Genomic DNA, 18,297 nt, shown 5'->3' on the forward strand with positions numbered 1-18,297 from the left:
TCTCAGAGCAAAGGAAAGGCTGCGCACAATGGGAGCAGAGTGAGTCAAGAAGCCATTTGGGCTCTTCTGAGAAGCCCAGCTTCACGGCTGCTAAATCCTGTTAGCGCCGGCACAAAGCGAGAAGAGGCTCAACCCCCCCCCCATTGCGGATATCCCCTTTATATCGCCACGCGCTAAATTCCGTGAAACAATAACTCAATCAAATCCAAGCAAGCCTGCCATGACTAACGACGTTTTTCTCCATTTTCTGTCCTCAAAATATGTAAAAACCTGCTCCTAAAAATACACACCGCAGGTTTCACTCTTTCATCGGCATCCATTCATGAGAAATGATAACCCACTTCCTCGAGTGACCTACTTGGTCCAGCATCATCTGGGTCCGTGTTTGTGACTCCAGATAAGCAGACAGTGTGTTGCCTCGGCGATCGTCTCATCTTCAGAAGAGGGGGAAAACATTTCCATGAAAAGCCTTTCATCTCCCCAGACTCCAAGTCCTCTTGGACCCCTCTGGTGCTGGTGAATTGCAAGCTGTGGCTCGTTAGCCGGGTTTGGAGCCGCTTTTCCTGGATAGGTCTGCTGGCTCATCCCTCGTGTGTTATAAGCAGCGACTGATTCCCTCCATCATTTCTCCCGCGAATACTCTTTCACGCTATCTTTCATCATACAGTAGGTCGCCGCCGCCCATTGTGCCATCGATTACAGCATCCGGCATTCATAAACCGCAATCAGTGACTTACGATGTGTCGCTAACAGCAAAATCTGAATCTTGAATCTACTATTGTGGTGAAACGTGCTTGTTTGCAGGCCCGTTTGGTCATGTGACACTGATTCCCAAACTTACAGGAAAACTGCAACAGTTTGCTGCCACGACAGGCACTCACTTCCCAAAACTTTGGGCACATTAGTGAAAACTAATGCACTTTACTGTAAGAGTCCTGCACTAAATCCCCCTTCATGACAGTTCTATTGTTCAGTTTGTAGGGAAAGGGTGTCAGGAAGGTGAGGGTTCAGCTGTGTGATAGTTTTTGGAGGATGTAGGTTGTGGTTCTGTTAAACCGGACTGAATCAAACAACAGGTTATTTTTAACAAATGCTGAATATCATAACCTTTGCGAAGCTAAGATTTAGTGCTGTGCTTGACTTGTTGAATATTTTCCGTAATCCTGGTTCCTGGTTTTCCTCGCGTTTTCCTGTTTCTATTTTAGAAACTTTTGTCTTGTCTTACTTCCTGTCTGTGTTTTCCCTCCACTGATTTTATGATTGGTTTCTCCTTGTGTGCTCCTCACTCTACTGCCTTTCCCCTTGTCCTTGGTCAGGTCGTCCGTTTGCTCGCACGGTTTCTTTCTTTCTCGTGTACCCTTGTGTGTAAGATTAGCTCCCCAGGCGGTTCCATGTTTTCTGAGTTTTGTCTTGTTTTTGGTTTTGGGGTTTTGGGCTGGATTAACCTGCCACACTCTTCAGTGCCTTTTGTACCTTCATCGAAAGCCCTCATTCCTTCAAGTCCTTCATCTACATTAGAATGTGAGTCCTGCATTTGGGTCCTACCTCTTTGCTTCTATTGTGACAGTTATATTACAATGAATTTGTTTTCACTAGTGTACTTAATGAACTGGCAAGTGAGTTTAGAAATCCACTTTTTTTGTGCAGAGACACATTTTAAATGTTTAAACGTCCAAGAGACAGATTTGCTTAGCACTTCACTTAGCAGGTCTTGTATTTATATACTCATCAAAGTATGGACATGGGTCTTCTGAGGGTGTCCTGTGGTGTCTGGGAACAGAATGTTGTTAGTGGGGGACCTTTGGGTCCCATGGGTTGAGGGGAGAGGCCTCTGTGGATCTGTCTTGTTCCAGTGCATCCAGCAGATATTTGATCAGTTTGGGATCTAATGAATTTGGAGGCCAGGTCAACACATTGTGCTGTTTGTCAAAGTTATTCCACTAACCCTCTGGTTCGTGGACAACCTTCTCTACCTACTGAGCCTCAGCTGCCTAGTGGTGGCAACAAAACCCGCCTACAGCACCTGTGAATGGGCGGGGTGTATTGCGAGGAATCTTACTTGATGGATTTGATCCACTCCTCCTTCTCCTCTGGCGTTGGAGCCGAAATCCTGTACACCACGTGGTTTCCCTCAACGACGCGCCCATCTGCCTCCGTCTTGCAGGCTTTGATCACCTGTCCCTTGTGACCGGGGTTGTAGAGCTCAAAGCAGTTCTGGAGGAGCGACAACGAGCCGGGCATCAAACATTTGCAGCCGTCAGAACAAGAAATCATTTTCAAAGGGAACATTTACCCAACGCCGGAAACGAGAGGAAACAGACACTTGATCTAGGGATGATCTAAAGTCTCTAACAAGGCAACGCTCACCGGTTTCCTGGGCTCCTCCACCTCCCTGATGCTTAGATTCTCCAGCGGGATTATCCCACGAGGCTCCTTGTCCTAGAAGAGAGAGGGATCAGAAGCAGAAACTTGAGACGAGGGACCAAAACAAGCAAATGAGCACAAGGAGAATCTGGTGGAGATGTAAATACCAAGCAATCACGAAAGACCACAGACCAGAGAACAGCCAAGATGTTAGAAGACAATAACAGGAGCAGTGATTTAAAAATATAAGATGGTCATAAACAGCAAGGAAAAAGAGATTTAAAAGAGATTGTTAGCCAATCAGATATTTTGGAGCTTCTTTATGCGGTGATGGACAGTAGAGTAGCAACATCATGTTAGAAAAAACATGGTTGATGTCGGAGAGATGAGTTCAGAGTCCGCTTTTGCGTCTGGTGTAACTTTAACAGTCAACAGCGAGCAAGACATTTGTCTCACGTCACATAATTGGTTGCTCTGATTGGTTGCAGGACTACCCAACTGCGTGCGGAGGTGTTTTTTTACTGTATTGTACTGTACACGCCCGAAAATGAAATCCAAATGGCGTGTTGAAATGAGTCTGGCTACGTCCAGGCTAGAAAAAATCCACTGCGACGCACATAATCAACAGCTCTACGATTAAAAACAGACACAATATTTTTTTTGTGGAAATCGGTGCATTGGCTCAGGAACACTTCCAAAAACCACCGTTGATCATCAGTGATAACCAGGAGTTCTGCCGCTTTATCTGGATCCAAGTTCATTGGACGACTGACCAATTGGAATTAAAATGTTGGGGAATCATGGACGCCTCGACCTATGAGCTAGGTTTCTAGGTTTTTCTAGTAGGACCATAATTATTTCAGCAAGAAAATGTCAAAGCACTTTTAAAGAGTCACTGTGCTGAAGTGTCCCTGCCTACGATCCAGACCTGTCACCCTTCGAAAACATTTGATAGAACAATAGAAGCCATGATCAAGCCTGTATCAAACAACAGTGGAAATCATTTTGTTCTTTTAAACAACAGTTCAAGATTACTTCAACGCTAGAGCCTTTTCCCAGATTTCAGGTCGGGATCCCTTCGGGTCGGCCTTGCGGTCACACATACCTGCAAAGGCGCCTTTAATTAATCAAATACATCATCTTGACAGAAGACTCACCGTTGTGTATTCGAAGTAGTAGAGGCAGTTGTCCGTGAGAATGAACCACCTTCTCTTCCAGGTTTTCACCCGACCCCCTGACAGGAAGAGAAAGAGCAGACAGGGTGTGACGCGGCGGCCGCAGTGACAGACTGGCTGTCTCCCCTCAGGAAGAAGAGCAGGAATGTGCCGCTTAATAATGAAGACACGTCCACTGTTATTCTTATGTACTCCTGTGCGTTGAAATAACAGCATTATAAATCATTCCAAGAATATGCACTCCGAGACCGAGGCAGAGAGATATTAATCTCGGGAACGAAAAAAGAAAACAATGCATTTTATTGATTCTACACGTTTGCTCGGATTGCTGCTGTAATTCAATTTCCTCCGGCTGCCGACGCTCGACCGCATAGAGATGTCATGTGACGATTAAACACATACAATATCCCTCATGACGTTTGACATTTGATTAATAGGTTTCTTGTGGTCCGGAAAGATAAAGAAAGATCTGCATTAAAAATAATCACTTTATTAAAACGGCTTAATAGGTCCTCTTATTTACGCACCACCCTACCATGCCCCAGAGCAAGTTCATTACCACCCCACATTTTAACTTGCTCAAACTACATCCAAAAATGTCCAACATGTTGGTCTGAAGCAGACTTTTTGGCCTCTGGCAGTGACTTACAGATACCAGACATGTAAAGCCAGGACCCTGAGGAAACTCTGCTGGTGGGAGAATCATGTCTGGTGTACAGGTATGCCAGCAGACCTGCACAAAATATGGATCAAAACGTTGTCTGTTCATTGACATATCTGGTTCGTTCCATCTCTTAAATTCACAGCGCTTTTTTATTCCTTTCCTGTTTTCATAATCCTCAGAGAAGCGTATGTGAGCCGCGCATAATTACAAAATATCCTGGCCTCCTTTACATTTCAACGGACTCTGGCTATTGAATTAGCGTGGCCAAATTTCCTGTCTACGCAGAACGAGATTCGCTAAGAAGGCATTTATTCATCCACATCCCTCTGGGTTTATTTTTAGGGAGTTAAATTGGAAATGAGAACTGGTGTGGGAAATGGCTCTGGGGAGGAACTGCACTAAAATGTAATCATGTGGGACTGTGGGGCTATTTGCATTTGTGCCCAGTTGCTTGATAAGGCTACAGAGACATTTTGAGGAGTTACAAGAATGTGCAGGTCAGACTCGTTGATGTACAGCGCCTATGACAAGCATTTGGATGTTTTTTTGCCGTCAGTGAAAACAAATTTCCTGTTCATTCAATGGAGGTCCATCCAACTGGTGCTCGTACCTTTGTAATAAGTCAAGTGGAGGTCACCTGAGTGCAGTGAATGTGTCTCAAGAGGCTGTGCTATAAAGACAACTGTGTCTGCAAGGTCCAGACACTGGTTAAGCGGCGTCCTGACTACAGTTACACCATCAAGGCAAAAGAACACTCCATGAAACGCAAAGAAAAGATTATTAAAGAGGTTAGGGGATGGGCACAAGTTAGCGAATATACCTTGGAATTCAGTCATAAAGAAATATGGCAGGTGCAAATCTGCCTAGAGCATGCCGTCCTCACAAACAGTGAGTGACTGTCCAAGAAGGAGACTAGTAAAGGACACCCATGACTACTCTGAAGTAGTTAAACATTTTTTTCACCAGTCAAAGTCCTATGGGAGCGGGAGATGACAAATTAAATCTTGGTCAGAGTTCGCCCAAAGACATGTGGGAGACCCCCAGGTCAACTAGAAGAATGTTCTTGGGTCTGGTGAGATAAAAAAAATCTAGCTTTTTTGGTCATCAGACTAGACGCAACATGTGCTGCACATCACCACAAACGCACCGGCACGGTGGTAGCAGCATCATGCTTCTCGGCAGCAGGCCCTGGACGACATGTAAAAGTAGAGGGTAAAGTGGATGGACAATTTGATTCACATCGATAAGGGCATGGTTTAAAGACAACAAGGTGACTGTTGCGGAGAAGTCAAAACAGATCATTTGTGGGAAAATAGCTGTTCATGCACGGTCCCCATGCAATCTAACAGAGCTTGAGCACTTTTGCTCAAGATGACAAGACCGGATCTGCCATAAATACGACAAAGAAAGCTTCTTCTCCAACTCTGTCTTCCACCTTATGTTCATTCAACAGTGGAAGACAGTCAAGATGGATCCATGTTTTTAATGGCGCTCCTCGCTTCGGTTCAGACTCATCTTTTCAATTCTGAACAATTCATTGTTTCAAGCTTTTCAATCATCGCAGCTTTTAACAGTAAAAAAGCTGCAATCTTTTACACACACGAGCTCTTATTGCTGCCTACATGTTTGTTGTGTCGCCCTCTGTTAAGGGTTTACTGGAACACTGTTGAAAATGTTTTCTGCTCAAAGAGTCACAGGTTCATTTTGAGGCGATATCAGTTGAATTTGAGATAAATTGTATTGCAATAAAATGGTTTACTCTACCTTTAACTGTGGAATCAGAAATCAGGCGTGTACATATTTCTAGAGTTTATACAGTTGCGTAAGTTTGATTGACTGCATCTTTCAGCTTAGGCGCCACACAAGACACTACATACCACATGTGACGGTCTAATACGCGATATGAGAACAATTTCCTCTTTCCTTCTGATTCAGTTCTTGAGAATATAGCCCAAATTGTACTGTGAAATTCGCAGGAGTGACCAAATAAAGTCACCCCGCCAGACGCTGAATGCGCAGAGAGAGTCACACTAACCTAATTTGAGCAGCCAGCCTTCTCTGTCCGGATTGAAAAACGTGTGCGTCAGGTCGTTCCCATCGTCCTCTGGGATCTTAAAGGGTTCGCTCTTGATGCTGTCGTATAGATTCTACACAGAGAGAGAGAGTGAGAGAGAGGGGCAGAAAAGCATTAGTCCACATTAAAATTTCCACATAAGTGCACACATTTCTAATTCCGTTACAAAAATTCAGCCGAGCCTGAAGAAATGTTGACTAAGCTGCCTAAAACCACCTCAAACAAAGTCCCAAAAAACTAAATCTCTGCATAAATGTACAATATATTATATTTAATAATAATCATATTTAACAGCGTATTAGCACAGCATTGACAGATTCTAGGTGGGAGAGTTTTTAACTGTGTCTTTTTGTACTTTTTACAAATGAAGCCAAGGACACGGATGTCAGAAAAGATCACCATCAGTATCTAGGTTGAAGACCTCATGAGAGGCCATTTGTTTGTAATCTGAAACCTCATTGCTATGGGATTAATATCAGAAATAGAAACTGCACAAAAACATGTTCTGTATGGGTTGAAACTTGGCATTTGAGTGCTTGCAATCCAAGTTCAGAAGGCTTGCATAATGTCTTCAGAACAATTATGTTTGAGTTTTCCATCTTCACAGCAGCAGCACTTAAGAATTCCAATCATGCCACCAGTCTCCGGGTGGATTTATTTATTTTCCAGGTTCAAAACCTTGTAAATGGCAATCTGAAAACTGCTGCACGTATGCGTGAAACACACTTTACACGTTTACACTAACAACGTTTGAAATGCATGCTGCGTAGGATACATCTGTTAACCCGGACAAACTAATAAAGTAAAAGCTCTCACCCTGAGTAGCTCCTCTGGGAGGTCTCCCCCTTCATTGATCCCTCTGTTCATGGAGATAAAGCGCTCCACTGGAGGCTTGTCTCTGACGTTGGGATTGTGCAGGCTGGTGTTCAGCATGATAATGGCAAATGACAGGACGTAGCAGGTGTCTGTGGAGGCATTTACACACAGTGTAACTGGGAAACATGAAGTACAGCACAGGCCTACACCTGCATGTGTGTGTGTGTGAGAGAGATTGTGTTTCCATCGTTGAAATCTATGAATCAGTGTCAAACTTTTTCCAATGCACACAAAATGATCCATGCGTCCACTACCTCATTCATCCACACTCTAACCGCCCCAGTCAACATCCGCAGGAATGTAAATTGTACCTGTGTGCGACCCCGTCATGAGAGATGACTAATGACTAAATGATCTGCACAGCATCAATATTCCTGACCTGAGCTGTCACTTGTGTCCTCCTATATACGCACAACAACAGGGGCAGCAAAGTACGAGCAAGGAGGCAAGGCTGCACTAATGGTCACCATTGACCAGTGATCCATTTTATTGAAGCCTTGTTTTCAGCATCTCGCCTGACCCCCCTGTGCAGCAATAACACAAACTAAACATTTCCGGCAACTGCTCATCAGCCGTCCACAATGGCTTAGAGGACTTTTAGCCCACTCCTCAGCACAGAACCGCCTCAGTTCTGAGATGTTGGTGGGTTTCCTCACATGAACTGCTTGCTTCGGGTCTTTCCACAACATTTCTATTGAATTAAGTTCAGGACTTGGACTTGGATGTTCCGAAACATTAATTACGTTCTTCTTTGTGGTTGATGTCTTGCTTCATCACCCAGTTTTTCTTTAGATACCAGGAGTTTAGAACTAATAATAAACTAAAGGCTAACAAGAACACAAATGTGGTCATTTTATTGCTTACCAGCTCTTACCAGAAGTAAGAGTCAAACACACAACCCTTGCCTAATGGCCAATTATAGCACAAACTGCCAAAGTCGCAAATTCCAAGAATGGCACATAACGCAATCTTTCTGAAGGTGTCTGTCTATGTAGTCAGAAAGCATTACATTCAAATCTGCAGTTATCATTTGCCCTGGACTGGCCAGCTGAGTCACACATTTGCTGCTGTGTGTTTGTGTGTATGTGTGTGTTACCTGTGGACTGGAAGACGCCGGGATTGCATTGGCAGTACCTGGAGGCAAACGCCTCCATCATGCGATCAATCTTCTGGGCCTCGCCAGGAAGTCTGAAGCTCCACAGAAACTGCCTGCCAAAGTCGAGAGAGAGAGAGCGAGAAAATGTATAATACCATAGTGCCTCATGAAATATTGATGCCAGCGTTTGGTACAGTATGCGGATGTTCACTGTAAATTACAAACCGAACTGTATGCCCCAGATATTTCTTTACATTAAAGGAGAAGGAGGATCTATGGAATGGGAATGATGCTGGCTCAAATTTGGATCTCTTTTTGCTGCCATATAATAGAGTGGCATAGGCAAATTCACACACCAAATACATTATTGCTTTAATCTCGTTCTTGAATTGCCATTGTTAAGGCAGAACAGTACAAATGCTATGAGTTGAGAAATTGTGTTTTGGTATCTTTTGAACTGTTCTGGATATATTTTGGGTAATGCCACCCTTTGAAGACCATTGTTTTCTATATTTAGTCAAGTTTCGTGCCATACGGTCTATACGGGCGCTACTGGTGACGTGTCAGTTGGCAGACCCAGCTTTCTCCTAGTCACACTTGACCTCCTGACAGGTCTTTTCCCACCTGCTTTAGCCTATGACTCCCTCTAGTGGCAGACTGAGGCCATGGCATCTGTGAAAGACTACGTACAAGCCCACCAAATTTCGTTTCGTTTCGTTGACTCTCATTCACTTGTCAGCCGAAGGATTCCTCCGCAGACACTTCGCCTCCTTTCAGGCCATGTCCCACCCGCTTATGCCTCTGCGTCCCACTTGGGGACGACTCGCCACGGCATGGACCCCTTTGGGTCCCAAAGTCAGGACCCTAGTTAGTCATTTACTCACCTTAAGGCTTGAACAAGGTTGAGGTCTGCGAACTCATGAAGCTCCACAAATGCCTGTAGGACCTTGATGTTAAAATCATGCCTGCAGGAAAGGAGATATGCATGTTTTAACTATTTCAGTGTCCGCAGTTCAAAAGTAAACCTTTGCAAACTTTTGCAACAAAATCACATGTTTTCACATAGAAAGCTGCTTTATTAGCTGGCCCAGACAGCATGACATTCCTGTATAATCCTATCTCCATTGACTGCCCCACACGTCCCCTCTGTAATTTTTGTGGCATGTCGCTAGTCTGCTCCATGAATCCAAACCGCCAATTTCCTGGGGTTTTATGCCTACATCTGAGCGAACGCAGCGCAGATCAAATCTGAGTAGGGGTAAAGAAAACTGGAAGGAAAACAGAGGGAAAACTGGAAAGCTCACCGTTCCCCTAAGTAGTCCCCGATGACTGTTTTGTTGAGCCCTTCGCCTTTATACAGGAACTGTGCAATGTCCTCTGGGGTGTTCTGGAGAAGATCATTCTCCAAAAGAAACTGGATTCCCTGGGAAAAAATAAATAAATAAGAACGAATACATAAACTTTATTTGCCTATTTTTGCCTATTTCAAGAGCCTTCATGGATCATCTGCTCAAGGACTGGCCTGACCTTTTGTGGGTCCATGTTGAACTTCTTCCTCCCCATGGCGATCTGTTTGTTTCTTTGTGTGGTTTTGCTGTGATAAAAAAATACACACACACACAACAACCCCATGATAATTAGTTGTGGTTGCTGTTGTCACCAGGCTGCTGCGTTCATAAAAACAGGAAATATGACGACACGTATCAGCCGCAATCGTTAACTCCTGCACACAAAGCCGAATTTTCATCTTGCCCCTTGAATTCAAACCCACACTGGAAACATTATTATTAGTATTTCTAATTTATTTTTATTTTTTTTAATGTTACTCTCCTTCACAACACATTTTGCATGCACCTCGCCGGGAATTCTCCACCCTTGTGTTTCTGTGAACGCTCCCTAAGGTTCTCATGAGCCCAAAATAGCCCAAGCCCCTTCACCAGCTGCACTTGAGACACACGACCTCATCAACCAATCAGACGAGGCCCCCGAACACAGACCGTATGGCTAATGTTTAGCCGAGGGACCGTCTCGCTTCGCTCCTCAAACAGTGGGGAATTAATGTGCGTGAACACGAAAAAAAAAAAACACAAAAAAACAACAGGTGTGAGGCGCAGAGTGGAAGGGACTGTAAATCTGAATGTCTTCCGTTAGGAGTGGAGGAGACAGAGCGCAGGCGAAGTGAGTTCATGTGTTGATTGTTTGAAACTCACCTCTCCCCCACACAGGTTAGATGCTCGATCTCAGTCATCACCTCGGCAATCTCAAACTTCAGCCGCTGCAAGACAAGGACTCTGTCGGTTATTTCATACGCTACAGTTTGGCGCAGCTCTGAAGGAACAAACAAACTATGAAGGCTATAAAGATTTGACAGTTGACGTACCATTTAGTAGAAAAGAGCATCCTAATGAAGAACTACTTTATGCACTGGGCTGGGTCATAAAAGTCATAAAAGGATCATCTCAGTAAAGCCTTTGCATCTATTAGCTAGTGGAGGGAAACTCCTGATAAGAGTACTTTCCTGATATATGTAAATATCTTACAGCAGCTGTATGCAGAAATCATACAAGATTATGCTCAATGCAATGCAATAGTTCTACATTAAATCAGGGGGGTTCTTCAGACGTGCAACACATTTGAATAATTTGTTCGAATAGTATAATTTGCTCAGAATCGTTCACTTTTGATTTGATCGTGTCGCCCGGTGATACTTGGTGACCAAACAAGCAAAAGCACAGCCATAGATGCTCACTTCAATGTCATCCAGCAGCTCTTTCTTCCTCCGCCGTATGTTCAACAGCTCGTCTCGTTCCTCCAAAGACAGGTCGTCGGGTACTGGAAAACACGGAGAGCAGGAAAAATGTGAGCGAGTCAGGGACGACCGGGGTTTTGAGGATGGATTAAATTAATTCACCTTCCAACCAGATCCTGTCAGAGTCGCGGGGATTAAGCTCGACGGTGCTTACGTGTTTCAATAAATCCATCCCAAAGACATTTCTCATGACCTAAATGAATACGCTAACGGGCATAAGTGCCACTTCATCTTGAAACGGGAGGCGTGGGGGGGTTTCCAGGTTGTGTTTTGCAGTCTTTTATTTTCTTGCATATTTGATTTAACCTTGCAGGTGGGTACACATGTGGCCTTGTTCACACCTGGCATTGACATGTGTCCTGGGTGATCGGATCACAAGTATACAGTTTGATGACCAGCCAGTCCCAACATTAAAACCACCAAGTGAATGACACTGATGATCTCATAAACCTTGGCAGTGTGGATGTTACTGTGATACCTACCACCACCTGAACATTGTTGCAGCTCGAGTACACCCCCTTGTCATTGACGATGGGGATGTGCTTGGTCTGCAACAATGTTCTCCATGACATGGCAACAGCAAGAAGGTATTCCTTGCATCCTGGTACCACACTATATTTCCCCCACCTAAGCAATGCACTAGTACCATGCCATCCATATGATGCAAAAGACAAGGTGATACGTCAGACCAGGCCACCTTCTTGCATGGCACCGTGGTCCATTTCTGCTCAAAGCCCTAATGTATGCAGTAGATGGTCAGCACAGGCGCGCCCTGACTAGTCTAGTCAGCCCCATACCAAACAAACATTGATGCCCTGTGTGTCATGACACCTTTCTTTCAGCATTAATCTTTTCATCTGTTGAATTGGACCACACGAGCCAGCCTTTGCAACCTCACGAGCATCAGTGTGCCTTGGCCGTCCGTGACCCTGTCCCCAGTTTGCTGCTTTTCCTTCAAATGTCTCTCATTTAAATGAGAGATCAAGGGTGGTAGTCCTACCAATTAAGGGTTCATTTGAAAATATGAAACTTCAAATATGCTTTTGGTTTGGGAAGTTTGTGTCTTCATTTTGACGCCTATTATGTCTTTATAGAGATAAATCGGCACAATTTGGACGAGTTAGGACATTTCTTTTTGTGATCTCCAAAGCCAGATCCCCGACACTGTAGCCAGAGGTGTGTCATAACTCTGGATTCAAGTTAATTCATGTGGAAATATACTGGTCAATGTCTTGGACACTAAATAAGATGTCAACAAGATTTATGCACGTTCTGATAAGCTTCGTCCAAAGATATTGACAGATATTGACAAAATCCTAAAAGGCAGAACTGTCATCACTGTGGACAGATGGGTATACGTGCAAATTCTGAAGTCAATTGGGCTTAAAGTGTGAAGACAACTAGACCTTTATTAGCCACAGAATCACGATCATGTTTCTCTCGATGCACATGATCACATCATTTTCGGTTACTGCGCCAAGTGAGCAGCAGATCACAGAAAAGCCACGTACGAGAAAGACGTTTCTTGGGAGAACCAAATTGAAACCCCCTCTCTCTCACTGCTGAACGTAGATGACATCCATAACTAACATCCTGTGTGTTTGACATACACACACACCACCGAGGAACATCTGGTGAGGCCCGCCCCCTCAAATATTGGCTTTCTCATAGCCATCTCTCATCAGCCTTCTTTTGGGGTGATTAAAACAGAGACAATATGCATGTTCTAAAGCACGAGCGTACAAACGCTGTGTACACAGGTGAGTACACATGCGACGTGAATGTACATTTCACACACATATCATTTAACCACCGCACGTCAACCTCTCCCCTGGACTCCTCGGAGGACCTCCCGCTCTCTCTCTCTCCCCCGCACATCAGAAAACAGTGATCCATTTGAGAGGGAGCTGACAGGAAGTAGGTCATTTTCACATGGAGCTACACCAGATTGCGCTTCTCCTACGCCGTTACACCCTCGCGCACACACACACACACACACACTCCCCCCACTATCTCGCTCTTTGTCCGCCTCAACTCCGGCGTTTGAAGTGGGGGGCGAAAGCAGATTCAAACCCCCACCCTCCACCCCCCTCAACTGAATCATACCGCTAAGCAGCTTTGCTGTTCAGGCCCACCCCCACCCCTCCTCCCCCCCCAACGTGACTGTAAATAATGGAGGAAAAAAGGGAAAGTTACTTCCTCTTGTCTTCTTATCTACCCCTGTATCAATCTCTCGCCTCCTGAATAAATATCCCTCTCTCCCCCATCTTGCTCTGGAAGTGACAGAAGAAGCGCACGGGCAATTAGGTTATTACGTTCTGAGAGCGCGGAGCTGATGTTATCACAGACGAGGAGTTAGTCAAGAGAAAAAAGATCCAGATGGGTGTCCTTTTTTTTTTTTTTTTTTACTCTCTCCTTCTCTTACCTACAGCAAAAGACAGAAAAGCAGAGGAGTGATTTAAAAAAAAGATGTATAAAGAGAATAAAGAGAACTCAACTTGTATGGATAATTATGCATAAGTGCAAAGTGGGTCAAATGTCAATGGGGCATAAACACCACGTCTAGCAGCGCGAGACTGAATGGTGACTCACTGTTAATATCTCAAGATTTCAAAAGAAGCTCTTTAACTGGCTTACTTTAAGACGACAGTAATATGATGCCGGTGTCCTTCTTCCACTGGTTTTCAGTTTTTTGTATTCGTAGAAACGTTTGTCACGTCTGTGAATGTTCTTAATGAGAAGGCACCAATTACCACTGATACAGTACCAATAATATCGGTGTAAGTATATTTTTGGTGATTTGATCAGTGAATACGTACACCATTTTTTTCTGCAGATGGACTGCAAAGCAAATTACGTAGTTGGTGCAATGGTCACACAGTTATACCCGTAATTGAATGTTGGAAATAAGCAAAAAAATAACAGGTTTTGTGAGACATGGAGACGTGGAGAGAAAAAAAAGACACAGAATGGAGGAAAATCACGAAAGCACCAATTACACGGCAAAGCAGTTGTCAAAGCGGCAGAAATCTCCCGGTGCCAAACAAAAAAAACAAAGAAAAGAAAACGAATGAAAAGGACCCCAGAGTGATGTAGAAACTGATACCAGCCCACCAGAAGTCTTCACACTCCTGCCTCTGTCGCTCTCCTTCCTTGGCTTCTGTTAAGTAGCCTCATAAAGCAGCAATTGTGGAGCCGAGAGACCCCGCGGGCAACCTACGTCCGTAATGCGCAACACTCCTCCATCCCTCCCACTCTGGCTGGAGGAGCACGGCTGAACCGGAGAATGGGGCAATTTGTTTGAGGGGACGGGATCTGTTTTGGTTAACAATCACCCGTTGTGCGTGATGTGGATAACCCAGACGTATCTGACATTAATGTGAGGTCGGCCTCTACTGTTGCGGCAGCCAGTGGACATCTCATGCATTATACATGAAGGCCCTGAAAAAAAATCCATATTCGATTATATATGTAAAAACACTGATTGCTTAACCATGCGTGCACAGCCACATGGATTTCCAATGCAACTCTGCTCGGGCTTTTCATATTATGGCCCAGAGGAACGCTGTTCCATTTGCAATCAATACGTCTTCATAATGGTTCGAACGTGCGTGCTTGACTTTTTTCTCCCTTCAATGGTCTCCAAGCATGCATGGATGAGTGACTGCCGCTGTGCTGGAGGTTTTTCAGACAGACGCATGGTCCGGTCAACAAAAAGCTTCCCCTTTTCAAGTCTCATATTCACGCTTAGCTCTCTCTGGTCTCCACCATCTCTACGGGTCAGATCGTAAAAACTTACGAGTCAAATCCAGCCAAGGCCGATGTGACAACAAGACGGCAGGCATGGTAGAATTTACTGGCTATAGGCTGATATCGTTATCCCAACTTAGACCGGTCAATCGCATGGATAGGCGTGGATAAAATAAATAAAACGGGAGACTTTTTATGTCGTAATTTTGTCAAACCCCATTTTTAATACTTATTATGGTTAATATTTCATTGATAATAGCAATTCAGTGCATTTTTATTCAGTAATTCTGCAGGTGTGTGCCATCGACTCCACCATTACTGCGTTGGCATTCAAACTACCTTCACTTGAACGACACATTCGGGCATGAAATTGTGTATGCGTATACTTTAGTGTCACTATTTCCACTTTCCCTGTTCACGGTTTGCTCTCCGCAGCCTTGTCAGATCCACAAATCTAGTAACAAAATCTAGTGAAACCGAGTTTCTACTCCGAGACAGATCAGGTACGCCACTCCAATGGAGAGCAGGTGTTGCTGAGACGACGCCAATGGGCTCGTGTCTATTTCTGGTAATATTCTGTTGACGTATGCTTCAGTTTTCCTGCTGCCTGTTCTTACTACAACATGTCTGTCAGGTGGTCAGCCATGGAGCAAAGGGTTTCGGCGCATTCGGCATCGTGGACAGCTCCGTTAACAGGGGAGTCCGGTCCTGTTGACAGTTGCTGATGTGAAGAGACGGAGGGCTTTTTTTTCCCCCACTTGTGATGCCCGTGCTGTGTATTGTCAACAGCGCTGCTTGGCACATTTTGATAAGGTGTGCCGAGCCAGAGAGTGAAACAAGGTTAACTAGGCTGTGCTGATGTCGTAGCTGGAAGGAGAGGAGGTGGCATTTTCTGCGTCTGCAAATCATGGTCTTGTCTATCAGTATCCACGACACTGACAGCGTTGGTCACATTTAGTACACAATCAGATACTATTAATGGTGATATGCAGTCTTATGACTCGACTTTAACAGTATGTTGCTGGTGTAGACTATCATACAAACAGAAGACGGACACCACATGCAAAATTATTCACGCCACATAAAATGGAGCTTGTGTCTCAGGTCCCGATGCACTCATACGGTTATGATTTCAATGTTGTTCTTTGTTGGGGCCCGTGTCACCGTCTATGTTAATTGCTGAAAGTTACTGAGGGCCTTAATGACACATGATTGTCCTGTTCAGGCAGTATGTGGATCTAGGCAAACCCAAGTTCATTGTCTGATACTTCTGAACAGACTGATCTGATCCCTCACATGGCTTTTTCAGGAAAAGCACAAGGACACATCTGACACCAACGCCTTTACAAAATCCTTGGCACCTTAGACAGTATAGAACAAAGCTTTGTACGCCAACCCCCATGTAGTAACCGTAAGTGCTAAATACTCCACCTGGAGAGTTGTGTTCAACCATTACAACTGTCTATTTTGACATTATATGAATCAAATTTCTGCTCCCTTCCTAGTTACCTCAACAAAAGCTGCACTGGCGTTTTAAAAGGCAACAGCCAGCAAAACACTTCCTTATTTTCGCCAGGCTTTCTTCAGGACAATAGGGGTGATGTCTGTGGCGGCTGGGACGTTTGGTCTTCCTGTAACAATAGTAACCACATAAACATGGAAGGGGGGAGGGCGCAGTCCCTTCCAGAAAGAAGCTAATTAAGGAGCACTGACACAAGCTCACAATGCAGCCAACTCTGGAATGTGGCGTGGCTGCCGCTGTTATGTGCAGACCATCTGAGGCGAGAGTGATGTAAGAGAGTTGGATGCGAATGTCAGTGTCAAAGATATATTGACAAATGAACCCCCTGTCACACTTTCACATTCACTTTTCCTTATATTTAGAGAAGTAGAAGGACTTGAGCGACTTTAACGAGGACTAGAAGACTTCGTCCAGGCATGTCGTGGGATGTTCCCAGTCTACAGTGGTCAGTGGTCAAAGGAAGGAAAAGCCCTGAGCGAGCAACAGGGTCATGGGTGGCAAAGCTTCATTGAAGCACATGTGGAGCAAAGGCTGGCCGGTGTGGGCCCATCCAACAGATGAGCTACTGTAGCTGAAATGTGTGTGAAGGTTCTCAGTCCTCCAGGTCATGGTGCATCCAAAAAGTGTTTAAAAAAGGCGACTGGACTTGTTTTTTGAGGAGACGCCTCACATTTTGTTTTGTACGTGGCTGCGTAGGGGTAGACCAGAAGTTGTACTTGTTCTGCAACAATGTTCAGGTGGTGGTACGTATCAAAGTAACATCCACAAATGCCAGGACCCAGGTTTCCCCAAAGAACTTTACATCGTAACAAGATCACCAAGGTTATTCACTTCACCAGTCGGTGGTTTTAATGTTGTGGCTGATTGGTGCACCTTCAGCTGCAACCATCTGGACTGACCACTTCTCTACAGAGCAAGTTCTTTTGTGCTATACCCCTCCACTTGTGCCTACTATCCACTTATTTCTAATTGTCATGCTTGTATTTAAGTAATTTACGCATTTATAAAAGAAACATATCAAAATAAAATAATAATTAAAAAAAAGCCTTAGAGAAATTACTGAATGTTTTTCCATGCTTCCAGCAGTTCTCCTCGTCTCAGAGGACACATCCGCAACATCCCCTTTATGAAAATTAGATTACAGAAAACAGAAAATCAGAGCTTACATCAAACGCAACACGGCCGTTTGATTCTTCAAAGCTTCAAAGAACCTATGACACAATCCCTTAAAGCATGGCAGCCTCTTCACAGAGCCCACACTAGTCACAGTCACTTATTTATGAACAATTACTGCCGAATTTCACTCTAAGGCTTCCTCTTTCCTTTTTATTAGAAAAACATCTTCTAATCGGTCTATTTTTAAGCCAATGTAAAGTCTCTGAGACAAACTGGTTGGGTACTTTTGCCAAATGTCCCCTCATTCGATAACTTCCTCAATTCTAAGTGTCTGCGAGCATAAATGGTCTTTCATTATTTTTGTAGATCGTACCTCATGCATCATTTCCTCTTCAGCGTACAAGTGCGTGTTGTTTGCAAAGTCATTTACAAAGTTTTGCAGCGGTTTTATATTCATAAGCGCAGCCACCGATCTATCAACCGCCTGTCAAACGCAGAAAGACGGAGACGTTTGTTATCTTATCACGCAAACTTCATCATGCTCAGATTTAAGTGTTTTTTCATGAGAGAGCAATTGGAAAAGTAGCTGTTTCCCCACTCGCCAACTGAAAGTATTGTCTAATCAATCACGGCTTAGCAAATGTGACTAGCAGAGGTGGGGATCTGGAATGTTAAATGTGCCGCTAAACTCAAGTGTTACGTTGCAAATACAACAATCAGTCGCGTCCACATCAGAGACTTACTAACCCCCCGGTTTGTACTTGCTATTCCAGTTGATGAGTTTTGAGTTTTTGAACCCCAGTCACAGTCGGTGCATCAAAGACGGAGGCTTGGCAGTTGCATATGTTTAA

General features: G+C 44.3%; 1 protein-coding gene across 1 annotated transcript in view; it reads right to left on the reverse strand.

The window, feature by feature from the left end:
- The window catches only part of cyth3b (cytohesin 3b), a 29,853-nt gene that overhangs the window by 2,858 nt on the left and 8,698 nt on the right, over window positions 1–18,297 (reverse strand). Inside the window, exons 2-12 of the mRNA XM_084571508.1 lie at window positions 10,999–11,081; window positions 10,460–10,524; window positions 9,777–9,843; window positions 9,554–9,672; window positions 9,134–9,214; window positions 8,250–8,362; window positions 7,094–7,242; window positions 6,239–6,350; window positions 3,522–3,598; window positions 2,368–2,439; window positions 2,060–2,214 (exon numbers count right to left, since the gene is read on the reverse strand). Coding sequence (XP_084427634.1) covers window positions 2,060–2,214; window positions 2,368–2,439; window positions 3,522–3,598; window positions 6,239–6,350; window positions 7,094–7,242; window positions 8,250–8,362; window positions 9,134–9,214; window positions 9,554–9,672; window positions 9,777–9,843; window positions 10,460–10,524; window positions 10,999–11,081 — 1,093 coding nt within the window. The remainder of the gene's footprint in view (window positions 1–2,059; window positions 2,215–2,367; window positions 2,440–3,521; window positions 3,599–6,238; window positions 6,351–7,093; window positions 7,243–8,249; window positions 8,363–9,133; window positions 9,215–9,553; window positions 9,673–9,776; window positions 9,844–10,459; window positions 10,525–10,998; window positions 11,082–18,297) is intronic.

This window comes from Chelon labrosus (genome assembly GCF_963514085.1).
Source record: "Chelon labrosus genome assembly, chromosome: 21".
Classification (NCBI taxonomy): Eukaryota; Metazoa; Chordata; class Actinopteri; order Mugiliformes; family Mugilidae; genus Chelon; species Chelon labrosus.